The sequence below is a fragment of the Triturus cristatus genome, chromosome 3_2 (assembly GCF_964204655.1).
Source record: "Triturus cristatus chromosome 3_2, aTriCri1.1, whole genome shotgun sequence".
NCBI classification, from domain to species: Eukaryota; Metazoa; Chordata; class Amphibia; order Caudata; family Salamandridae; genus Triturus; species Triturus cristatus.
In genome coordinates, this window is record NC_140584.1 from 205124192 (window position 1) to 205150831 (window position 26640).

General features: G+C 48.2%; 1 protein-coding gene across 7 annotated transcripts in view; it reads right to left on the reverse strand.

Annotated features, from left to right (window-relative positions):
• Nucleotides 1-9461: 9461 nt before the first annotated feature.
• IQCB1 (IQ motif containing B1) overlaps nt 9462-26640 on the reverse strand; it is a 242569-nt gene continuing 225390 nt past the window's right edge. For all 7 annotated transcript variants that reach the window (XM_085647522.1, XM_085647521.1, XM_085647524.1 and 4 more), the window contains one exon: nt 9462-9988. In XM_085647522.1, coding sequence (XP_085503648.1) covers nt 9693-9988 — 296 coding nt within the window. In that variant the 3' untranslated portion in view covers nt 9462-9692. The remainder of the gene's footprint in view (nt 9989-26640) is intronic.

Consider the following 26640-nt stretch of genomic DNA (forward strand, 5'->3'; position numbering starts at 1 on the left):
CTGCCTGTGGATTCCTCACCTTGTTCCTCACCTTGTGAATATCCCCTGCGCCAGCATTCCACGGAACTTTTCTTCCCCAGCATTCCACGTCGACGTGGGCGACGTCACAATACATCGGCTCCGCACGCGACTCCGTACGACGTCATCGGAGCCATAAGAAGCCCACGTCGGCGTGATGACGTCAGTTCCACCCATTTTTTCCGTGCCTTCGAGGCGAACAGGTGAACCAACGACAATCCCAAGTATACACAGTATATAGAAAAACCAATACATATACATAGCATACAAAACAAAGGAATGCTAATCAAACAAGCATTTCCTACAAATGTACAAGAGAAAATATAAGCATTTCAAACAAGACCTATTTCATGGTATACAAAAGGTGGACAACGGGGAGGCGGGTGGGTTGGTGAGGAATCCACAGGCAGATACTGTATCCACCAGAAAAAGCGTTACCGAAGGTAAGTAACTTGTTCTTCTGATGGATACATCTGCCAGTGGATTCCTCACCTTGTGAATAGATTCCCACAGCAGTCCCCACTCCCGGAGGAGGGTGTCCACCTTTCTATACCAGAAAGTCTTGCAAGACAGAGCGCGCGAAGTGGCCCTCCCTCCTCATCTCAGAGTCCAAGCAATAATGCTTTGCGAAAGTATGGAGGGAGGCCCAAGTCGCGGCCTTACAAATATCTGCCACAGGAACACCCCGGGCCAGAGCAGATGTTGAAGACTTAGCTCTAGTAGAGTGAGCACGAATACCCACAGGAGGAGTCTTACCAGCCAAGGCGTAGCAGATCTTGATGGTCAGTATAATCCATCTTGACAGCGTGCGCTTGTGCACCACTTTACCTTTAGAACGACCAACGTAGCCAATAAAAAGCTGGTCATCAATACGAAAGTCCTTGGTCCTGTCCAAATAAAAACTCATAGCCCTCTTCGGGTCAAGGCGATGGAGTCTTTCTTCTTCTTTGGAAGGATGAGGGGGTGGATAAAAAACAGGGAGGGTAATAGACTGCCCCAAATGGAAAGGAGTAACAACTTTTGGCAGGAAAGCAGCCCTGGTCCTGAGAACCATCCTTTCAGCATGTAAGGTAAGAAAAGGAGGTTTGGAACTAAGAGCTTGAAGCTCACTCACCCTCCTTGCCGAGGTTATGGCTACAAGAAAAACCACCTTAAAGGACAACAGCCTCAAAGGACAATTATGAAGAGGCTCAAACGGGGACCCCATTAAAAAGGTTAAGACAAGATTAAGGTCCCACTGAGGCATTACAAATGGAGTAGGAGGAAACATGTTTGTAAGGCCCTTGATGAACCTCAGAACAACCGGAGATTTAAACAACGAAGGTTGATCTGGAAGGCACAGAAATGCCGATAAGGCCGAAAGGTAGCCCTTGACCGTGGCCACAGCACAGCCCTGCTGAGCCAATGAAAGAGCAAACTGAAGCACATCAGAAAGATGAGCCTTTAAAGGGTCAATGGACCTCTCTCCACACCACTTTACAAACTTAGACCACCTGTAGGAGTATATGGACTTGGTGGAGTGTCGCCTGGCCGATAAAATAACGTCCACCACATCAGGTGGGAGAGAGAAGGAACTCAGGTTGCCCCGTTCAATCTCCAGGCATGAAGGTGTAAGCTCTGGAGGTGGGGGTGTAGAACCTGCCCCTCCGACTGCGAGAGGAGGTCTGCCCTCAGAGGGAGACGGAGCGGAGGGCACGAGGAGAGGTGGAGAAGATCTGTGTACCACACCCTTCTTGGCCAGTCCGGGGCGACCAAAATGACTTGGGCCCGGTCTTGGCGAATCTTCCTCAGAACCCGAGGAATCAAGGGTATGGGAGGAAACACGTAAAGGAGTCGTGAGCCCCAACTCAACTGAAACGCGTCCCCCAACGCCCCCTGCATCGGATACTGGAGACTGCAGAATGACGGGCAGTGCGCGTTCTCTCGGGTGGCAAACAGGTCCACCCGAGGAGTCCCCCACGTCCGAAAGACGCGACGAACCACCTCCGGATGGAGCCTCCACTCGTGGTCGGCGGAGAACTGCCGACTGAGACTGTCCGCACGCACGTTCAGCACCCCGGCCAGATGATTTGCCATCAGACAAATCTGATGGTCCTGAGCCCAGGACCACAGACGCAGGGCCTCTCTGCAGAGACAAAGAGACCCTACTCCTCCCTGTTTGTTTATATACCACATCGCGGTCGTGTTGTCTGTCAGGACTTGAACTGACTGACCGCGAAGGGAAGGAAGAAAGGCCTTGAGTGCCAAACGAATCGTCCGCAACTCCAGAAGGTTGATATGAAACAACCTCTCCTCTGGAGACCAAAGACCCTTGATCTCCAGATCCCCCAGATGAGCTCCACACCCTAGGGTGGAGGTATCCGTTATCACTGTGGGCACCGATGGAGGTAGATGGAAAGGCTTTCCTTGGGACAGATTGCCCTCCCCGCTCCACCAAGACAGATCCGCTGCAGCTTCTCCGGAGATCTTGATCGACTCCCCGAGATCCCCGTTGTGCTGATACCACTGCTTGCGGAGGCACCACTGGAGCGCCCTCATGTGCCAGCGTGCATGGTTGACCAACAGAATGCAGGAAGCGAACAGACCGAGCAGGCGAAGGACCTTCAGAACTGGAACAACCGCTCCACTGTGGAATAAAGGGACCATCTCCTGAATGTCGAGAATCCTTTGAGGAGGAGGGAATGCTCGACACACAGTAGTGTCCAGTACTGCCCCTATAAACAGGTTGCGTTGAGAGGGCACCAGGTGAGATTTGGGCACATTGATCGAAAAACCCAAGTCGAATAACAGCTGAGTTGTCACCTGCAGATGACGCTGCACCATCTCTGGGGACTCTGCCTTCAGAAGCCAGTCGTCCAGGTAGGGGAAAACCGGAATCCCCGACCTCCTGAGATGAGCAGCCACCACTGCCATCACCTTTGTGAAGACTCGAGGTGCAGTAGTAAGACCAAACGGGAGGACCGCAAACTGATAATGTTGCGACCCAACCGTAAAACGGAGATACTTCCTGTGCGACTTCAGGATTGGGACATGGAAGTACGCGTCCTGCAAGTCGAGCGACACCATCCAGTCTCCTTGCTGCAACGCTTGAAGAACCTGCGCAAGGGTCAGCATCTTGAACTTCTCCTGTTTCAGGTAAAAATTCAAGAATCTGAGGTCCAGAATCGGACGCAATCTGCCGTCCTTCTTGGGGATCAGGAAATACCGGGAGTAGCATCCCTGACCCCTTTCCTGCTCCGGAACCACCTCTATTGCGCCCTTCTGAAACAAAGCTTGAACTTCTTTCTGCAGGAGAAGCAGGTGGTCCTCCGAGCAATAACCTTGGCAAGGAGGGTAAGGGGGAGGAAACTCCCGAAAGGGAAGGGCGTACCCAGTCTCTACGAGGTTCAAAACCCAAAGGTCGGTTGTAACAGATTTCCAACCCCGTAGAAAGTAGGACACCCGACCCCCCACAGGTCTTACATGATCCGGGATGGGGGATCTAGGGCTGCTTCCCTGAAGCCTCATTTGGAGCAGAGGAGGAGGAGGAAGAAGAGGGGTTGCGACCAGAACCTCTCCGACCCCTTTGCTTCCCTCTATAGGAGCGATAGAGGGGATTCTGCTGCTGTTGTTGCTGCTGTTGTTGTGGCTGTCGGAAGGAGCGAAAGGATGACCTTCCGAATCCCCTAGCCTTATGGAAAGTTGAACCTCTAGCAGGAACCTGCAGACCCAAGGACTTCGCCGTCAACCTACTGTCCTTAAAACGTTGAAGAGCAGAATCTGCCTTCTCCCCAAACAAATTTTGTCCATCAAAGGGCAGATCCACCAGCGTGGCCTGGACATCTGCAGAAAACCCTGAGGAACGGAGCCAAGCTTGTCTCCTTGCGGCAATGGACGACCCCATAATCCTCACCACAGAGTCCGCCGTATCCAGCCCAGACTGGATCACCTGCCTGGCAGCTGCCTGAGTGTCCGCCACAACCTCCATGAAGGACGACTTATCCCCCTCAGGTAACTTAGGGGCCAAAGTTTTTATAGAGTCCATCAGGGCATGAACATAACGCCCCAGCAAGCATGTGGCATTTGATGACTTCAACGCCATACTTCCTGAGGAGAATGTCTTTTTGGCCGCCTGATCAACTTTCTTTGACTCCCTATCAGCAGGAGATTGGGGGAAAGCACCCGAAGCATGTTTAGAACATGAAGCCTGCACCACTAGGCTCTCCGGAGAAGGATGCGTGGATAAAAAATCCGGGTCTCCTGGCGCAACCCTGTATCTCCTTGCCACCTGCCTGCAAACTGCTGGAGCTGACAGAGGCTTCTTCCACACCTCCAACACTGGTTCCAAGAGAGCCTCATTGAAAGGTAACAAAGGCTCCGAAGCCGACGTCGGGGAGTGCAACACCTCTGTAAGCAGATTGGACTTGTATTCCACAGAGGGCAGCTGCAGATCTAACAACTCCGCGGCCTTCTTGATCACAACATGGTAGGGCGCCAATTCCTGTGGTGGAGAAGACCTTGTAGAAGCATGCTCCCACTCCGGGGTGGTATCCAAACCACTTGCTACCTCTATACCTCCAAACTCATCCGAAGAAGAGTCGACTTCACCTTCTTCCACCTCAGCCCGATATCTTTCCTCCTCCAAAACCCTTTGGGCCTCCCGCCTCGATCGATTCCGGGGAGCCGGCGTCGTCGACGTCGTACGCGGCGTCGGTGGAGCCAAAGGCACCGGCGTCGGAGGCGCTACAGGTGGAGTCGGCGGCGCCGGATGCGGCGTCGATGGAGTCGGCCTCGGCGTCAAAGAAGGCTCCGAAGATTGACCATCCATCCGAGGTCGAGCCGGATTCCCAACCGGCGCCGGAAACTGCCAAGAAGGCGCCATCGGCATAAAAGGCAGAAAAGGAGCCTGAGCGTATTGCTGCGGCACTCCCAGAGAAAACGCCATCGGACCCACGGGACCTGCTGGTGCTCCGGATGGGAAGGATGCTCTCTGAAAAATGCCATACATGGCATTCAGAAATCCCGAAGGATCCGTACCTGGAGCCGGGAATTGGGGATAAGGAACTGCCCCTGTATCCTCCTGTGGAGCCACCGGCGTCGGCTCCTCTGAATCCTCCACCGGAGCCGCGGAGTCATCAGGCACCGGAACAGACTCTTCCTGCTCCTGCTCCACATCAGATTCCACCCGACCCGGAGTCGAAGCCTTGGACGGCGCCGGCGTCGGGGAACGAGCTGGAGTCCGCTTCGGAGAGGGAGACTTCGAAGACTTATCAGGAGAAGGCGAAGGAGACAAGACCTTGCTCTGACGTCGACGAGGCGAAGCCGACCTCGACCTCTTAGACTTCGAGGACCGACGCCGAGAAGAATGCTTCCTCTTCTTATGGTGCTTCTTCGACTTCGACGACCTCGAAGTCGAAGACTCCCGCCTGGACTTCTCCTTTTTCCTCCCTCTCTTCTCCTCACCGATCTTCTTCATGAAGAGTTTGGTCTTCCTCTCCTTCAGCGCTTTAGGATTCATGCTCCTACAGCACCCGCACTCATCCACGTCATGATCAGAGGAGAGACACCATAAACAATTCTGATGCGGATCCGTCATGGACATCAGGCCTCCGCACTCCCTACAGGGCTTAAAGCCCGACTTCCTCGTCGAAGACATACCGATTTTAACAAAAATACACCACTAGATTACAAAGTATCTAGAGAGCACTGGGAAAAAACCGTTGCGCGTCGACGGCACGGAAAAAAGGGAACTGACGTCATCACGCCGACGTGGGCTTTTTATGGCTCCGATGACGTCGTACGGAGTCGCGTGCGGAGCCGATGTATTGTGACGTCGCCCACGTCGACGTGGAATGCTGGGGAAGAAAAGTTCCGTGGAATGCTGGCGCAGGGGATATTCACAAGGTGAGGAACAAGGTGAGGAATCCACTGGCAGATGTATCCATCAGAAGTAAAAAGCATAAAAGAGAGCAAGAAAACACATGAACTGCCATGTAATGCGGAAAACAAAAGAAAACAAGCATTGGCATAGCCAATGGGTCTCGCCTTTGGGGCCTTATAAGTGTTTAGCCAGAGCTATTGACTTTGTCAATGTCTTCAAGCTGTGCTGTAGAGAAGTGTGGCTGTTGTGCAGCATGCTGAAAAGTTATAATAAAAAAGTGTCAGAAGCATTTTTGTTACCTTATATATGACTAAGAAGGCATTATGTACAACTGAACGACCATATTAAAAAAAGTATTTACAATAAAAAATTTACTCAGTTTTCTTTTGTTCTTGCAATGCTGACAACTTGTTTCTGCCTATTCCAATGGTTGTTTGTTAAATCTTTTTTTTGAGGGGGCATAAACAATCGGAGGGTGAAGGTTGGGAACTAGTACCTGTATTATAACACTAGCAGCGGCCAGACGCTAGGGGAGAATCAACAGATGCCAGATTCCGAGAGCAGGCTGAGGTGGTGCTGAGTGATGCTGAAGTGGTAGTGGTGGTGGTGACTGGTGCGGAGACGATGCTGAGGTGATGCTGAATGATACTCAGGTCTTGCTGAATGATGATGATGTGGTGGTGTACTAGTGCAAAGGCGATGCTGAGTGATACTGATGTGGTGCTGAGTGATGTTGTGGTGGCGCTGAGTGATGCTGTGGTGGCGCTGAGTGATGCTGTGGTGGCGCTGAGTGATGCTGTGGTGGCGCTGAGTGATGCTGTGGTGGCGCTGAGTGATGCTGTGGTGGCGCTGAGTGATGCTGTGGTGGTGCTGAGTGATGCTGTGGGGGTGCTGAGTGATGCTGTGGGGGTGCTGAGTGATGCTGTGGGAGTGCTGAGTGATGCTGTGGTGGCCCTGAGTGATGCTGTGGTGGCCCAGTGATGCTGTGGTGGCCCTGAGTGATGCTGTGGTGGCGCTGAGTGATGCTGTGCTGGCGCTGAGTGATGCTGTGCTGGCGCTGAGTGATGCTGTGCTGGCGCTGAGTGATGCTGTGCTGGCGCTGAGTGATCCTGTGCTGGCGCTGAGTGATGCTGTGGGGACGCTGAGTGATGCTGTGGGGGTGCTGAGTGATGCTGTGGGGGTGCTGAGTGATGCTGTGGTGGCCCTGAGTGATGCTGTGGTGGCCCTGAGTGATGCTGTGGTGGCCCTGAGTGATGCTGTGGTGGCCCTGAGTGATGCTGTGGTGGCGCTGAGTGATGCTGTGGTGGCGCTGAGTGATGCTGTGGTGCTGCTGAGTGATGCTGTGGTGATGCTGAGTGATGCTGTGGTGACACTGAGTGATGCTGTGGTCACACTGAGTGATGCTGCTGTTGTGCTGAGTGATGCTGTGGTAGTGCTGAGTGATGCTGTGGTGGTGCTGAGTGATGCTGCCGTGACACAGTGTCTTTGCTAGTTACAGTGGTAAAGAACTCCCTCCAAATGTGCACAAGTGAATAACTAATGCTGATATTTTGAAGCACGCAGCTAATGTTACCTTGCCCTGTGGGATAATAAAAAATAAAAAAAATTAACAGAGTGCGCAAACCACAGAGTGAATGACACAATTTTCAATGTTTTATTTGTTCTGGGAAACAATAGACCAGAAAAAGAAGCCGTAAATCAACTGTATGTTTAGTGTGCGAAGAAGTTTGGCAAGCACAGTAGTTTGTTGTTGGGTAGCTTTGGTGCGTTTTTAAAATGTCCATGAAGCATTCAAAACAAGGATTAGCTTTGTGTGCATGTTTAAAATGTCCAGGAAGCATTCAAAACAAGGAGGCACGTGTGGCGAGTGGTGTGTGATGTGCGCGCGCTGTAAGGTTGCCCGCGAGCAATGCGCTTAATGAGCCATGACGAGAGAGGAAAGCCAAATGGCGCCTGTGCGTGTAACCGTGCGCGTAACCGCACGCTTTAGGCCACACAAGCAAAAGCGCGTGGTCAGCTTTCTGAAGCCCCCTTACTAAAAGTCAGAGCAGCGCATGTGCGCTGCCTCAGGCGTGACCTAAAAATGTGTGCTCTTAAGTTAGCAGTGGAAGAATACAACTCAAACAATCAGAATACTGTCAGACCAAAACGCTCCTGGGTGGAACAAACACAAGAATAGGGATGAAAGAGCAGACAAGAGACTGTAAACAAAGCCCATTCAATCTTAAGCATGGGCTGACCCAAAGCCCGCTCTTAGTATATGTTGCATATTGAAAGCAAAGAGTTTGCCAATAGACAGCTAAAGTTGGCCGTAGCAGAGATCTACTGAAATGTTTGAATTCATATTTACTTGGCCATTGTTCTGGGCAACTCTCCATTTCATTTTTTGCTCACCCTGCCTTCACAGCGAGGGACCAACCATACCTAGAAAGGACAGTCCAATGTAAGCTGTGGCTAGACCTACACAGCACTGGGAAAGGTTGATACCCATAGCCTCTTAGTAACCTAGGGCCCCATTCACAGAACTAACTTAAGACAAAATCCTAAACTTACTACTTTTGGTATTCACAGAAGTTAGGATTTTGTCTTAAGTTTGTCTTAAGACAAACTTAAGACAGACTTAAGACAGACTTAAGACAGTCTTAAGACAGATTTAAGTCTGTCTTAAGTCTGTCTTAAGACTGTCTTAAGTCTGTCTCAAGACTAACTTAAGACAAAATCCTAACTTCTGTGAATACCAAAAGTAGTAAGTTTAGGATTTTGTCTTAAGTTAGTTCTGTGAATCGGCCCCGTAGTGTGTACGTCCTACAAAAGTTCGACAAATATCATTTAATTACTGGCATAATGTGCTTACAAATATATGACTGCCACTATATTTGCCTCAAAGGTCTTCACACACACACACACACCCATCCACCCATTCCTCCACCATATGGACAGATTTGCAGCAAATTTGGCAATCACTTTGAATATTCAGCTAAAGGTTGGCATGTCAATTTTCATGCACACATGTGAATATTATTTAATTACTGGCATAATGTGCTTACAAATAGATGATTTGCCACTATATTTGTCCCAAAGGTCATATCACACACACACACATACACCCCCCCCCCCCGTAAGACACATCTGCTCACCAGCCCTTGCACAGAAGGCAACTACTTCGACGGTGGATATGCACATAGAATACAAGTAAAATGCCATCACTCACAGTGAGGGGAGCCAGTGGCTGAAGTGGACTGACTCACTGCCCCATTCTATATGCTGCCACTAGCATAAGCAATATATGAATGACAATTTAACTGACCAGTGACTGAAGACCCCTCACCAAAGCCCCGCTTGGTTTGTATATTATATATTATTTTAAAAACAACTACATCCTGACCAAACTTCAAATGACAGACCTAAATACAAGGTATTATTAGTATTATTTATATTAATATCACCACACGGCTTGCTAAACAGAAATATGCCTTTTCATTTTTTGAAAAAATATATCTTTGCTAAAAAAAGATGCACGGTTGCAAATACAAACTGGTGTATAGCTATGCAAATGTTACCTTCCAAATAAATGTACCAAAGATCGAATATAAAATATATTTTTATTTTTTGAGTAAAATGCCTATAAAATAAATACAAACAGTATAACCACCCATTTGAGACAATTCTAGGAATATTTGAGAAATTGAAAATGCTACAGGGTGATCTGAGTACCATTCCGAGTAAAGTTTTCTTTGCGCAGCGGCCATCTTTGTAAGTGGAAGTGTCCATAAAAAGTTCCTGTTCAGTATGCAAATAAACGATCTTGGAAAAGTCAAGGCACTGGTGCATCCTGGGTTAAATCTCCTGTTTCTGCGTTTGAAACAGATAAGTTGGTGGAATGAGATGGTTTAAATCCAGCTATATATAAACTGTTATTTTCTAAGCGGACATCATCTACGAGAACATCTTCGTCGTCCATGAATTCATCTCCTAGCTTCTTCCACCATGGCCAGCGAGTATATTTTAGCATCAGGTTATGGCACTGTTTGGCTTTAGTTGCCACAGGTATTGACCTGCTTGTATACATTTCAACATCCTTTTCTGTGGACTCCTTGAGGCCTGGGGCATCTATAAAATAAATAAGTAAAATAAAACATTAGAAGTGGTGCTACAATTGCATATAGGTGAAGTGAAGAGGAAAAAACACGCATCATGTAACTGTAATATCCGTCGGGCATGGTAAACGCAAAGCATTTTCTTGCAATTCTACCGGAGAGGACAGTGAAGGCAAACCACATCTTATAACTATGGCTCCCTAGATTTCCTGTCAAATAGATTTTTACATATGATTGTGAGTGTCTAATTGTTATTTCCTGTATTCTGTGGCCCTGTACTCGCCTGTGCCTGTCCAACAGACCTGTTGTCATGGTTATCTGGAGTGTGTGATGTAACTAGGAATGTGTGTGAGAGGTGGAGTCTCTTTGTGAGGTGCTATTCCTGTACCAATCACAGGCAATTTACTTCAGTACGTCTATCCAAAGCTATATCAATGCCAGGACTTTCTCAAATCAAGGGATTTGTAAGACTTGCCGAAACCTGTGAACCACTATACACCAGGAGGGCATTTCCAAACTGTCTTTTGTCCATTCTCAGCTGGGAAGCTAACTCTAGACACTGGGCATTAGTCCTTGTGGCAAAATGACAATTTCGTTTATAGCCACTTTCTAGGATACTAAGTGCAAGTCACAGACTGCTTCTGAGCAATTATTTCAAAAAAATGTCCATGTTTCAAAAACAGACTGGACAATCTTACACTTGTGTGGAGAACCTTAAAATGCCTTTTTCAAACAGCTTTTCTCATATCCTTCTTCTAAACTCTTTGCCGATGGAAAGTAAAACAATAAATGTTGTTCAGAAGAGCTCAGTCCACAGCGAAAGGCTGTAAGTTCATACACATTCCTTCTTGGCGAATTAGAACTTTCGGCCCATGGACCTGTACAACATGTCGACTGCAAGAGAGGAATGGAGGGTGTGAGGATGGGAATGCCCCTTGCATTGTATGTGGGTGTGTTCTCCTTGCCTACGTGCCCGGCTGTGTGTATATCTCATATCTTGACTTTTATTTTGGTCCGAGAGTCACACAAATGTAATCGTGACCATGGAGACCTAGGTCAGTCCCCGACTATGGAGGGTACTGGACCCGTCATGTGACCTGCAGAATTGCACACAGCATGCTCTCATAAGGGACAAGTGACTAGTTCTCTTGTCCTGGGTATAACACATAAAGCGGTGGAGGCAGAATACCAAGTTTTGAGATGTGAACAGACCTTTTGATCTGTGTCACTAAGAGTGTGGCCCACAGATCCCTCTTGTGTAAGGTTCTGCTGTTATGTGGATGCCCAGAACCTTGTGCTAACATTCTGTGTATATGTTGAGAGCACGTGTAGAGTGAGTGTGAGGCATGAGCAGTAGTATGACTATGTGTGTGAGTTGATCTGAAGTACTGGAGCCAGTAGGATCCATTTTAGAAGCCCCTGATTAGGCATGGCACAAGATGAAGGTACACCAGGCAGTGGGAGTGTGCTGGCTGCATTTCTGTGCCTGGAGGGTGAAAATCCAGACACTCAATTGAGGAGTATGGAGACAAGGCTACCTATAGAAATTCCATGAAGATTTTTGTTGGCAAAGGGGTGCCGATTCGTTCTTCCTAAGCACTGCCTTGTGGTTGATTGTAGGGTGAGGGGTGGACCTGTGGTGTAAACTATTAATGATTCAAATGTTGTGTACTATTCCACTATCTAGTGTTTAGGTCATGAAAAATGTTTGCAAATAAGAGTTAATCAAAAACTGCATTTCTGCTTAAAAACCCACAAAATTCACATACAATAAACATTAAATGTAACAATTTAATAAAAGACTAATCATCAGTCAATATTATAAAATGGATATGTCACGTTGAAAGTTAGAAAAATTACATTTGAGGTGGCTAAAGTTAGCACTATATCCAACGGAATTAGGAGATAAAGAGGGAGGCTTCCTAGCAACACCCCCTTTTAAGAGAGACTGCTAGTTGCTAATGCACCAGGCCTCTGATTGGATTGCCACAGGTGTTCCAGGTTGTCAGCAAATAGCTAGATGTTGCAAACAGCATTAAGAGAATCCTAGTTTATTTACCAGTAATTGCAAATTATGAAATTTATGAAGGCAAGGACTAACAACTTTATCATTTAAAAAGTATATAAGTACGTTGGAGCAAGAGACTCAACATCCAGTGGGTAGCTAGCACACAGGCTCAGTACAGCATTTGCAGAGATCCACTTAAAAATAAATTTAGTTAACAACTGTGTATGTCACATATCTTATGTCACATCATACTGTCTATATTTTTTATGACAATATTTTATTGATTTTATACAAGATAGACACACCAGACACAAGTTAGAAGGCACAGATATCACAACAAAAAAGCCACCACTTGAGACCATAAATTGTACAAGTTACATCACCTGCAAGAAGCACAAAGACCACCCCTCCCCAAGTGCAGCCAGCGCTCCATCTTCCAGACCACGGGTCTCCAGCCAGTAGTTTGTGAGCTACTGTAGCTCTCAAGCTACCTCTGAGTAGATCGCCTGTGTGAAGCTCAGCTTATTAAATTAGAAAGCTTTTACTTGGTTGAAATATTATACATATAAAAAGTTTTAGATTATACAATACAAATAATATTAGTAGCTCTCAATGCGTTTTATTGAACATAAGTAGCTCTCAGTACAGAAAAAGTTGGAGGCCCCTGGTCCAGACCTTGTCTAGGAAACAACATGAATTGTCAACTTTCTGGAGTAGAACGCCCCGGTGTGGACTCCATCCAGCCCATATTTTTAAATGGTTGAGTGGACAACCTCTGGCTTTATTGACAGGAAGCTCTGTGCTCATATATCAATCCAACCCCAGTTTCCACTGTTCGAAGGACAGAGGGTCTTTTCCTCTCCAGGCCCTGATGATATCCCATTTCGCTACCACCAGACCCAGCCACAACAGGGCCCTGCAGTATCTGTCTAACCTCTCTGTAGTATGAAGGAGAACCAACTTGAGATGCAGGGGCAATACCCAACCCAGCACATGTTCTAGGCAGGACAATACCCCGCCAAAAAGGCATCAGCCCCTCACACAACCAAACTGTGTGGGGAAAATTACCCCGGTCCAATTGACAGCACAAGCATGTTGGTGAGACCACCGCTCCCATTTTGAATAGACACTCTCGGGTATAGCCGACTCGATGCAAGTATCCCCACTTTATTAGGCGGAACTGCGAGGCGATCGCCGCCTCATGAGGGGCGGTGCATGCCTTCCTCCAATCATCATCAGTCAGTTGCCCCAAGTCACCCTCCCAGGTGTCTTTCAGCTGTCAAAGGAGTCTGGTTTGTTATTCACTAAGGGCCTATACACCTGAGAGATTTTGTGATCAGGTAGTTCATCCTGGACGATCTTCACCTGAAACGGGCTATAATTCGGGATGTCTGAGAGCCCCTTAATGTAGGGGCTGAGGGCGTGTCCTAATTGCGAATAGCGGAAGAATTGCGAACGGTGTAGGTCAAATTCTTCCTGCAGCTCCAAAAAACAATTTCATTGAGGAACCGGACATCACATCTCCAACTTGGAGATGCCAATAATGTTTCACGGCTTGAAGCCCTCTACGGTGGTAATCTATCGAAACTGGGTCCCATGCCACATCAAGGTTATCTTTGTCAAGCATCCTGCCCACCCGAGGGCCCATTGGGTCTCCTTCCAAAGCTATAGTATTACTTTCGTAGCTGTGGGCAGGTGCTCTGGAGGAACCCCATCATACAGCAGATGCCGGAGGGGGGGTCCCTTCATGCGCTATTACTGCTCGGTGGCAAAGCAGGGGTCTGCTGTAGAGTTAAACCACCATTCATTTATGATACGGAGACGAGATGCCGGATATAGGAGAGATGCAAGGCCTCCATTGTGCGTCACAGAAAGTTCTCTAGCATAAAATGCAGTCTGTTGAAGACTAAGGTCAAGAGCAGAAAGGGGTAATTCGGTAGCTGATATAAAAAACGGGGTAAAACAGCCATTTCATATATGGAAGATTGCTCCAAAATGGACAGAGGCAGTGTAAGCTAAGAACTAAAGTCACAAGTCACCCAGTCTAAATGAGGCTTGAGATTGTCACATACACTCCCAAGTAATGAAAACCCTCTGGGTGAATTCAAATTCCAGCAGCCCCCCGAAGCGCTGCTTTGGGGGGTGAGGGGCGTGTGGCACGCTAGGAGGTATACCAGTTTTATTAATGTGTATTCCAGAAAATGTCTTGAAAATCCCTAGGATCTGAAAGACCCAGGGTCCGGAGCCAGGAGTTGTCCATGAAAATGAGCATGTCTTCGGCATACAGCACAACCCTGTCCAAGTTCTCCGGCGTCCACTGAGGCCCCTCAAATATGTGTCAACCCTTAACCATGCCGCAAAGTGTTAGATGCAAACAGTAATGAGGACAAGGGACATCTCTGCCTTGCTCCGCTATACAGCGGAAATGGGGAGAGCAGTGCACCCCCCACCTTCACTCTCGCCTGGAGGTCAGTATATAAAAGGTGGATCCAAGAGATGAATTTGGGCCCAAAGTAGAGTTTCTGTAGCAGACAGAATAGGTAGGACCATCGGATGGAGTCAAATGCCTTCTGGAAGTCCACTAGGAGAAATGCGTGGGCACCCGGCAACCCATGTGCCAGTGCCAATGCTTTGTGCATGTGGCTGATATTGTGCTGCACGCCCTCTTAGGTGTAAAATCCGATGAGCCAGCCCAAGCCAAGGTAGCAGTAACAGAGGGCAGCCTATTAGCCAAGGCCTTGGCCCATATCTTAATCTCCATGATAAGGAGGGAGATGTGATGGTAAAAAGTCATCGTCAGACGTAGTCCCTGTTTGTGCATAAGTACAATTTCAGAAAAATGGAGGTCAGGGGAGAGCGCACCCGCCTTCTGAGCCTACCTGACAGTGTTTAATTTGAGCCTGACGTTTCCGGTGCTCAGCACTAGCGCTGAATTGTCAACACTGGGACTTATGACAGTCTGCTACATGGTGGCGCTGTATATCTGTTTAGAGAAGAGAGCAACAACAATTGTTTATTCCTTCAATATACAGTAAAAGTGACCAATGACTGCAGCCCAAGCCATTCTTTTAGCATTGGGGGCATGGAATAGTCTAAATTGTCACACTTGTAGGATTGTGCAGGTTAGTAGTTATGTTGGTACTGTCATTGCAGCGCTGGCAGGGGCAATAGGTGTTGCAAGCTGCAGTTGTCTCCTGACCAGGGCCCTGACACTTCAAATTAAACACTGCCACCTGAACATGTTCCAAATAGGGTCCATGAGTTGCCCTTTGTATGACTTAAAGAAATCCAACAGTAGGCCATTAGGACCAGAGGTCTTGCCCAAGCAGAGTTGAGACAGGGCCTCATCCAGCTCTTTGCATTTAATATCTTTGTCTAGGGTGGCTCATTCCAAATCAGTCAAGGGGTGTGTAGGCAAGTCCCTTACAACATTTTGGAGGGCTTCTGGATCCTCCACCAGCAGTCCTGCATATAGGGAGGTGTGGCGAAGCATTGAGCAATGGCTGTGTCCGACAGTATGTCTAACTATCTTCCCATTTGTTATGTAAGAGATAGGTGTGTGGTGATACATATTAATACATAGCCAGTGCAGAGTTTTACTGGCTTTGTCACTCCATTGGTAGACGCGACTCAATGCAGCAAGCCAGGCCGTTAGGGCCTCGTCCACAAGAAATTGAGGGAGTGCCTCTTGTTGGTATAGAGAGTTCATTAGTAGACTACAATGGAAGCCGGATGCAGCGTAAGCCGCCTCCAGTCTAAGGATGCAAGTTTCCGGGTCAGTCACCTCCTTGCAGCGCTTACTGCGCCTTCCCGAGATATGACTGATAATGTCACTTATAACGGGGACCTTGAAGGCCTTCTGAGGGTCAACGGGGACTTGACCATGCTGTTATTTGTGTCCATGTAGCGTGAAATGGCTGTATGAACATGTGTCTTGGTCTCTGCATCCTGAAGCCACCACGTGTTCAAGCACAAACCCAACCGTGAATGCTGAGGGCCAAACTGCAATCAGGTTTTGTGAGGAAGTGCCCTCTTTCTTGCATGGTATGCCCCCACTTTTTGCTGAATTGATGATGTTTTTTGACTGAGTGTGCCCTAGGCGTCTGCTAATCAGGTACCCAGGGCCTATGTTACTTCCCTAAAACTGCATTAAAGATTAAACCCAATTGGCATCTCTGGCCACATGTCAGCCCCTGGTAAATGGTACTCAGGGCACTGTGACCAGAGAAGGCTGCAGCACTTATTGCGCCATCCTCAGAGGCCCTGTACCCTGACACTCACACACTGCCTTTGCAGACTGAGTGCCTTGGTGCAGAACAAAGTGAAGAGTCGACATGGCACCCATCCGTGGGTGCCAAGCCCACAAACCACTGCCTTGGCATACATCAGTCACCCCTCTAGCTGGGTGCCCTATGCCAGTGGTGAGGGTACAGGAGCATGAGCCCTGTACCCCTACAGTGCCCAAGTCAATTCCTGGGCACAGTAAGTGCAGTACTGCCATTAAGAGTATATGGTGCTGAGAGTTTGTCATTACGAACTCCACAACACTATAATGGCTACACTGAAGACTGGGAAGTTTGGTATCAAACTTCTCAGGACATTAAACCCACACTGATGCCAGTGTGGGATTTATTGTAACTTGCACAACAGAGGGCATCTTAGAGATGCCCCTGAAACTGGACCAACTTCTAGAGGCCTGACCACCAGGCATGTTTCTGGACCCCTGGGTCGAGAGCTGCTGCTCTTGGGGGCCTGAAACAATGCACATCCTGGGACGAAGTGCCAAGCCTCCTCCCCCAGGATGGGCAGGGTTCACGAAAGAGAAGCTTCAAAGGCATGCCGCCTTTGTGTGCATCTCCAGACCATTGGCTGCTTTCAGCAACTGATCCCCACAGGTTCTACCCCCCACTTTGGGCGGGAGAACCAGCGGAAAAAACAAGTGAGGAAGAGAGGTGTGCCCACCTCTGCCAACTCCATCCCTCAGGTGGGGGAGGTGAGGTGAAGCACAACCTCGAGTCCCCGCCATCTTGAGGATGGGGGGACCCAGCCAACCAGAGACAGGCTCCTGCCCCCCTCCCACTGGAGAGTGGCGGAATAGGGGGTGTACCCACCCCTGTGATGGGAACCATTGGTCCCTGCCCTTTACCTACCTGTAACACCCCTAAATTTAGTATTTAGGAGGCACCCTGAACCATCCTTCCTCAGATCCAGCCTACCTACAAGAAGAAAAGAAGAAGGACGACGAGCCGTGCAGAGCTAACAAGAGGACGACGCCCACTGACTTGGCCCCAGCCGTACAGCCCTGTCTCCCCTCGAACCTGCTCCTGCGAAATCCTGGCGTGTCCAGCAGCTAGCAACCTCACAAACCCCGTGTGAGCCTGCCTTCACTTCTCCCTTGAAAACTGGACGTGTTTAAACTGCAGCTTCTGGTGCCAGCGAGAGACCACAAATCCAGCCCACTCTGCAACCGCCGAACCTTGCTTGGTTCTAAAAATAAACAGTATATTTTTATACAAAAACAATTGGCCTAGAGTTCAGTTCTTGAGTGTGTGAATTAATTTGCTCACTGAGTGTGCACATCAAATGCTTAACACTGTCCTCTGATACTGCCTTACTGCTCGATCAAGCTACCACTATTAGAGAGTAAGGTTCTATCTAACTTTAACCTCTGCCTACCTCTGGGGCCACTTGGACTCTATACACACTATACCTCATTTTGGTGTAGTATATATAGAGCCAGTTTCTTGCAGGTTTCCAAAGGGGAGTGGTGTAAAAGACCTTTATCATGCATGTAGTCCTCCCACACCTTGTGGGACTCCAAGGCGAGTAGGAGGAAACAGTCAACTCAAGAGAAGACCTTGTGGCCTCGGAGTAAAAGGTGTAACTCCATTTCCCTGGGTGCAGGGCTGCCACACGGCCACCAGTCCCATGGCGACAATAAAACATGTTAGTGGGGACTTGGCATTGGAGTGACGAAGGAGCTTAAGGAACAGCGAGCTGCCATATCGCTCGCCCTGGCCACACCCCATACTGTCTGTATTAATGACAATTTTGTTTGGTGGAGGAAGTTCTTGGCTATTGCTCACTCAGGATGGCAGACCTTTGTTTTACCTGTGCTGATTGAAGTCTTCAGTGTGCTGTGTTTTACTTAATGAGGTGGTGTAGGAACTCTTTCTCTTTGTGTAAGAAGGACTCATCAACCAGCAGCAGACACTGAGGCAGTGGGTAGTCCAGAGCCATGGACTCCCCAACTACCTCATACTGAGTATGTTAGGCCCAGGTAAGGCATATGAAATGTGTTCAAACTCTAGCATAGAATTGTACAATGTTTGTTCAGTCCTACCCTTTGACCAATATAACATAATATCTTGACTGGACCCATGACCATTTAACTACTCTCTCATGACTCAGGCTAAGTCTTTCCTTCAAATCACTTTAAGGAGGCTAAAAATAGCGCAAGAGAATCAATCAGTACCCGTAAATAAATAAAGGACAAGTTACTTACCTTCGCTGATGCCTTATCCAGTAGAGACATGATCTAACTGCAGATTCCTTACCTCTGAATTTCCGAAACTGGAGCCGGAACATTTTAATTCAAGCAATACCCTTGCGCACCGGTAGGTGGTGTCAGTCGACTCCAACTGAAGTTGTCGGCATTGTCTCTGCCGTTGTGATGTAAGCGTCACCTATAAAGGCACCACCTTGGCGCGCTGATGTCAGTTACTTTTCACAACTTTCTATGCCAGTAGCTTGGAGTCATTAAGTGCACCGACATTGGTGTGTTTCTAAACAACTAGGGCCCTGACCCTAAAAACCTGTCCGCAGTGCGGGGAGGATGGGTGGGCCAATAAGAAATCTGCGGCTAGATCACGTCTCTACTAGATAAGGCGTTACCGAAGGTAAATAACTTGTCCATCTGATAGTGACATCTAGCTGCAGATTCCTTACCTTTGAATAGATAACCAAGCAATACCATCCCCAGAGGAGGGACTGAGGATAAGTGTAGACCAGGAAGTCCTTCAGGACAGTGCTGCCAAAAAGGGAGTCCCTTCAGACTTGACTGTCCAGGCAGTAGTGTTTGTTAAACGTGTGCAGGGATGTCCACGTTGCAGCCTGACAAATATCAAGGACTTGAACACCACGCTGCAATGCTGTGGTAGCAGCCTTAGCTCTGGTGGAATGAGCCCATAAACCTTCAGGAGGATAGCAAAAGTTTGATGCAGAAGACAACCCCTCGTGAGATAGTCTCCTTGTGCACCGCACACCTTTTCTTTGATCCAACGTACTTCACAAAGAGTTGGTCGTCCACCCAGAACTATTTAGTGCAGTCAAGATAGAACAACTCTCTTTTTTAGGTCTAGATGGTGGAGTTGCTCCTCTTATTTAGAGGATGTGGAGGAGCGTAGAAAGTGGGCAAGGTGACAGACTGCCCCACATGAAATGGTGTAACCACTTTCGGTAAGAAAGAGCAGCTAGTCCAAAGCACCAAGTATCAGATAAGATGGCCAGGTAAGGAGGCTTGAAAGACAGAGCATGCAATTCGCTCACACTCGTGGCAGAAGTTATTGCCACTAGACAGGCTGTTTTGATGGTAAGCAGCCGAAGGGAGCAGTTGTGAGGAGTTCGAACGGAGCACACATCAGGAAGATGAGAACCAAATTAAGGTCCCACTGAGGCATGATTAAAAGGGCAGGTGGAAACATTCGTACAAGCCTCTTAAAGAAATCTATTTACAATTGGGGATTTAAATAAAGAGGGTTGGTTCTGCAGCATCAAGAAGGCAGACAGGGCCGAAAGGTACCCTTTGAGAGTGCCCAGAGCAGAGCTCTGCTGGGCAAAGATCAAAATAAAGAGAAGGACTTGAGAGAGGGAAGCAGATAGAGGATCAATAGATCTTTCTGTACAATATTTGAAACATTTCTGCCACCAGCAGGCATACACAGTCTTGGCAGAGGGATGCCTGGCTGCCAAAATAATATTACAGACATCAGGAGGAAGGTTGAATGCTGTTAACTACCGCTGCTCAATCTCGATGCAAGAAGGCGTAGAGTTGACAGGTTCGGGTGGAAGACCCTCCCCTGCTGCTGTGACAGAAGATCCTCCCGAAGGGGCAGCCTGATCAGAGGATCGATGCTCAGTTGGAGAAGCTCGGGATACCAAATTCTCTGTGCCCAGTTCGGAGCCACAAAAACGACTTGGGCCCGGTTGCTCCAGATGTTCTTAAGCACTCTGGACAAGAGTGGTATCGGTGGAAAGGCGCACAGGAGGCCTGAGCTCCACTCGAGATGAAAAGCGTAGCTGAGCTAGTGCTGCCTTGGAAACTCCAGCGTGCAAAACTGATGACATTGTGTGTTCTCGGCAGAGGAAAACAGATCTAACCAAAGCTCTCCCCACTGCTGAAAGAGAACATGTGCCTGCTACGGATGGAGACGCCATTCGTTATCCGCTATGCATCGAAAGCCGAGTTCGTCTACCAGGGCGTTCAGAGAACTTGCAAGGTGTTGAACCACCAGGGAAATGCCCTGCTGCTACCGCCATGTCCAGAGATGCAGGACCTCTTGACAAAGGGCTCAGTACCCCACCTGTTTGTTGCAATGCCACATGGCGGTGGTGTTGTCCGTGAACACTTGAACCATCTTTCCTCTTGACAGAAGGAAAAAAGGCTCTCAACACCAATTAAATTGCTCAGAGCTTCAGCAAGTTGATGTGGAGTCCGGATTCCACCAGAGACCAGAGCCCTATGATCGCCCCTTCCACCAAATGGCCGCCCCTTTCCAAGGTTGAAGCATCTGTCACCACTGTGTTATCTGGTTGGAGAAGGAAGAGGGGTCTGCCTCTGACCCAACTGCAGTCTGCTAGCGACCACTGCAGGTCCTGTGCAGTTTTCTCCAAGATCTGGACCATGTTGGAGAGATTACCCCGATGCTGCGCCCACTGAAACTTAAGTCCCACTGCAGAACCCGCATCTGCCATCTGGCGTAAGTTACCATTAGCATGCAGAGGCTATGAGTCTAAACAGCCTCAAGGTCTGTCTAACAGAAAATCCAGGATCGAGGCTGAAACATCAGTATCGTAGCCTGTATATCCTGGGAGGATAAGCCCGAAACTGCACGGTGTCCAGAACAGCTTTGATGAAAGGTAGCATCTGAGCGGGAGTCAGGTGTGACTATGGCATGTTGATAGTGAACCCCAGCGAGTGCAGAAGGTCACCGTAGTCTGGAGGTGGGAGACGATGGGCTGGGGTTAGCCTGCCTTCAATAGCCAGTCAATGTGGTAGGGGGAAGATTGGCACCCTTGATCACCGCAGATGAGCTGTGACCAATGCCATCACCTTGGGTAACACCCAAGGGCCACTGGTAAGGCCAAAAGGGAGCATGATGAACTGAAAATGCTCATGGCCTACCGTGAACTGCAGGTAACGCCGGTGGACAGGCAGGAAGGGAATGTGGGAATATGCGTCCTGCAAGTGCAACGTTACCATCCAGTTTCATGGGTCCAGAGCAGACAGTACTTGAGCCAATATGAGCATTTTGAACTTCTCCTTCTTGAGAAAGTAATTGAGGAGTCATAGGTCTAGGATAGAACAAAGGCCTCCATCCTTTTTGGGCATCAGAAAGTAGAGGGAATAACAACCACAACCCACTGCTGGCACCTGCACTCTTTCTATGGCACCTGCAGAGCTGCAGGTAAAATTTGTAAAAATGTAATTTGCTAAATTAATATGCATTGTATACATACTGTAATGAGGACTGGGCTTTTTCGGAGGGTGCTTGAAGTGGGGGTAAGTTGTTTACTGTTATTCATGTCTTATTAAAAATGCGAATAAAAATTAGTTTACAAAAAAAAAGAACTTCGTGGCCGAGAAGGCACAGATAATCTGCCGTCATTTGATCTTGAGATGGTGGCATGGAGGAAAAGGTTGTTACCAAGGGGAGGGAGTAGCCCGTTCGGACAATTTGCAAAACCTACCTGTCCAATGTTATGGACTGCCAGGCTTCCTGAGTAAAAAAGAATTTTTGTACCTTAACACAAAGTCTCCACGCACACCGGTTATTTACACCCTACCGAAGATTCACAAAAATGTTACTACCCCACCTGGAAGACCTATCGTCTCCGGTTGCGGCTCTATACTTGAACCCCTAGGGAATTACATTGACTTTTTTATCAGGGAATTTGTACCCGAAACCCAATGTTACATTAAGGACACCATGGCCATGGTCAATCTTGTAGAAGAACTCCCCTTTGACCCTCTTAACAATCTACTTTGTACCCTTGATGTGGAATCTCTATACACGAATATCCCTCAAGAGGATGGCATTCACATAATTGGTATTACCCTTAACTCTAGACCTCAACCCCACACTGTCCCTACTTCTTTCATCATAAAGCTCCTCAAAATTTGTCTGACTAAGAATTTCTTTCTATTTGATGGCAACTACTATCAACAAGTGAAGGGTACCAGTATGGGTGCCGTTTTTGCTCCAAATTTTGCCATACTTTATATGGATTGGCTGGAGACATACCGCATACTATCTCCCATGAACCCTTTCAGAAACTCTATTCTGGAATGGAAGCGGTACATTGACGACATTTTCCTGATTTGGAACAACAGTGAGGAGAACCTCACTGAATTCAAAGACTGGCTCAACTCACACTGCAATGGCCTCAAATTCACTGTTAACAATAGTAGAGACGAAATTGCCTTTCTTGACCTAACTATCAAAGCTCACAATGGCGGTCTTTATACTACGCTTTACCGCAAACCCACAGAAAAGAACACTCTACTATCTTACAACAGCCATCACCCCAGAGCCTTGCGAGACTCCCTTCCCTACTCACAATTTCTTAGGATACGCCGCAATTGTTATCTTAAAAAAGATTATTTTGCGGAGGCCTCCATCCTTTCCAAAAAATTGACCAATAGAGGCTACCCACGCAAACTAGTGAAAAAAGCCCTTAAAAGAGCATGGTATTGCCCAAGGGAGACTCTACTTAGCCCCAAAGAGAAAAGAAGGGACGACAAGATAGTTTGCGTGACCACCTTTTCACCCATCTCAAACACAGTTAGGAAATGCATTCTAAAACACTGGCCAACAATTAACGCCGGCACTTTGAATTTTGAACGCCCTCTTTTTGCTTTCAAAAAAAGCAAAAACATAAAAGACCACCTTGTAAGGGCAGCACTTTCCAACAAGACAAAGGACCAATCCCTTAGAGGCGCATGGGGTTTACCACCACTGCTAGGCCATTTCAAGTGCGGAAATTGCAGTGTGTGCAATTTCACTAAAGACACGAAAAAATTTGTGCATGGTAACATTGATGTCACTCTCTCACATTTCTCAAATTGTAACACTATCAATGTGATATATGCTATTACCTGCCCCTGTGATTTGATTTATGTTGGACAAACGACACAAAAGATCAGGATCCGGATTTGCCAACACAGAAGCCGTATACGCTGCAAAACACCTAATGCGCCTCTTGTGGATCATTACACCAACCTGAACCACACTGAGGACGACATCAGATGGCAAGTCATTAACGTGGTCCAACAACCCCCAAGGAACACTAACATTGCTGCTTTTTTGGACAAAGAGGAACTAAAATGGATAATTCGTACTGACAGTTTGCACACCGGGCTTAATCGTCAGGAGGACTGGTCCAATCTTCTGTAATAAGCTATCCTTGTATGAATATGTTGTCCATACACTGTGACTGTCTTGCCCCCCCCCCCCCCTCTTTTTATCTCTTTTATTCCTTTTACCCTTTCTCAATATATCCAATTCTCTATACCTTCACTCTTCAACCTTACACCTCCCCCCGCCTACAGTGCCTGATTTCCAATTGCCCCCCCCACCCCCAAACCCCCCCCCCCCCCCCAACCCCGCCTGGGACCCCCTGTACCTCCTTCCACCCCTCACTTCTTGTAGCACGATCGGCTAACTTTTGCCTTTCTTACTCTTAATGTACTCCTCCCTATTATTACCCTACCTTGTTCTTTCCCGAATCTACTTCAATTCTGTTTTTCATCGCTTCCCTGCTCCGGGCCCCCTCTCCCTCTCTCCACATGTATTCCCCTCCTTGCCTTCCTATCCGTATGTATTTACTTCTTCTTCTTCATTCTAAACCTCACAACGCCGTCCGTCTCTCCCCGTCCCGTGTCTCTTCTCCCTTCCAATCGCACTCACTACTCGGGACACGCCCCCCTCGTCACACACCTTCTCCTACGTAGGAGAATGCATATGACCTGCCCCTTCCGGTCCGACACTCGCTGCAGACCCGGGAACTTCTACTCGAGCCCAGTCTCGCTACGGAGAACCAGCTGACCATTCAGGTACTGTGATCGCCCCTCTAACGTTCATCGGCCCCCCACTAACCCTCGGCCTTCTCCGCACTACCAGCACTTACCCCCCCTTCCCGCCCACAGATTACCCACCATTGACGTGAACAGTCTTGGCTCTCCGATTTCCAGCACGAAGGATTCCTTAATCGCGGCGAATCTTCTGCCGCTTTTCCCGTACCAGGACCTATCCAGTTCCTGGCTTAATTCCCAGGTAATTACTTTCCCACCCCATTAACGGTTACCGCGCTGGCCTGCTACAACTCATTACGCCGCTCACCGGCACACCAAACCCCCCCTAATTAATTTCTCCTGCCTCCAGGAATTCCACTGCTCAACTACCTAAGACTGGATTTCCGCTGTCCGGCCACACGGAATGAGTGCACTTAGACTTAACTCTCCACCATCCTCAATCTTGACGGTTCCTATAGTCCTATTCCGCTAATTCCAGGTAATTATTACCCTCCACTTCCTCCGGTCCCCTTGCGGCTCCTTGACACTTCATCCCCTTCATTCTCCCCCCATTGTTTCGCCAACAGATATTCCCTTGTGGCACAGGAGAACCTTTTAGCTCTTTCACCTGCTGTAACTCTCGCTCTCCAGCGGTATATCGCACAGTAAGTTCCTTTCCCTTTTCCCCTTCCCTCCACCCTTCCCAAGGCACTATCCCACTCCACCTTCACTTCCTCCCTCCGTTATCTCTTATACTCACACCCCAATTCTGGTATCATTCCTCCCCTTGCTGCTCCCTCACATTTTTTTCCTTCCACCCCAATCCTTCTCACCCTTCCTGCGTATATATCCCTAGCATGCACATTGCTCTCCCTCTCCAGTGCATCCTTACCCTGGAATGCTTCATTTTGATATTAGCCTTTCCTTTCTATTTTTAATAACCCTTTCCCTCCTCTCTTTTTTCTTCTACCCCCTTCTTTTTCCCCCCCCTTCCTTCCCTACCTACCCAGGCATACTTTCCCAGGCATTTCATCAATCGGTTAGTCCTGAAGAGATCCCACCATACTTTGGGGATCGAAACGTCGTCGACTCACATCTCTAATCTCCTAATAATACATTGTAAATCTTATTTGAGTACGAGATGATGTTCAATTGTGACTTTCAATAACCTTTATTTTCACAAACACAAAAAGTCACATTTTAAGTCACTTGCCTGCGGCTAGGAAATCGGCTGATTTCCTTTTACAACTCACGGGCTGCTCACTTATTTCACCACATGTATTTTGGTTCGTAGCAACTGTACTATATCTGAATCATTTTTTGAATAAAACATATAATCCAATTTTTGATTGGAAAATTGTGAGATTATACCTATCTTTAAATTGAATGGGACCTTGTTTCTTAAAAATAACTTCCTACCCTTGGTCCCTTCTGATCAATAGGGTTTCCTTGTTTCTATTTTTGATGGACTGCCAGTGGGGCAGGTGATGGTGAATCCTGCCACCAATTGGGTGCCCATGTTGGCAAGAAGGAAGATTAGGAGGGATTGGAAGCTGCAGCTGGTGGTGGTGGAGAGGCGGGGGGGCCGAGGCTGGACTGACCAGACCGCTAGCTGCCAGACCCATGGGATCTTGGGTTCTGTGGGTGGGTACCGTGTCCACAGCCACACAGAGGCTGGGAAGCATGTGCGGTGTAGTGGCTGAGAGGGTATTGGCATGTGCGGTGTAGTGGGTGGGCGGGGATTGCGTGGCTGGAAGCCCCCTCCATAGCCACAAAAGGACTGAAAGGCGGATTGAGGGTGATGTGAGGCACAGAAAGGCCCAAAGACTTGGCGATAGCCTGCTTTGTCCCAGAAAAGACGGGTGTCTCTCACAGGACCGTGGGCAGCACCGGCACAATTGGATCTCACAGAGCGTGGGAGCAATGGCCCAAAATTGGCCTCTTGCAGTGCTCATGGACCGCAATGCCAGGCTGGCAGAAGAAAACATCTTCTTCCCCAAAAAGTCCAGCCTCTCGGATAATCTATCCAGGAGAGCGGAAGGGAATGTGTTTTGGGATGTCGAGGCTTGGACCAACAAGCTCTATCGGGTAGGGTATAGGGTGAGGAAGTTAGTGTCCCCATGGGGAGGAGCGGTGGAGACAGGCAGTCATCCTATTCACAGGAGCCCTGTTTGGGGTTTGGACCAAGTCCCCAATAGGACATCAGAGAGCGTGTCATTGAACGGGAGTAGCAGTTCTGAGGGGAGGACTCCCGGTTGCAGCAACTGTGTCAAGCCGTAAGTCTTGACTGCTACTGAGGGCAACAGAAGGTCGAGGACCTAAGCCATACTCCGCACCACCATTGCATAAGAAGGTCCCTCCTTCG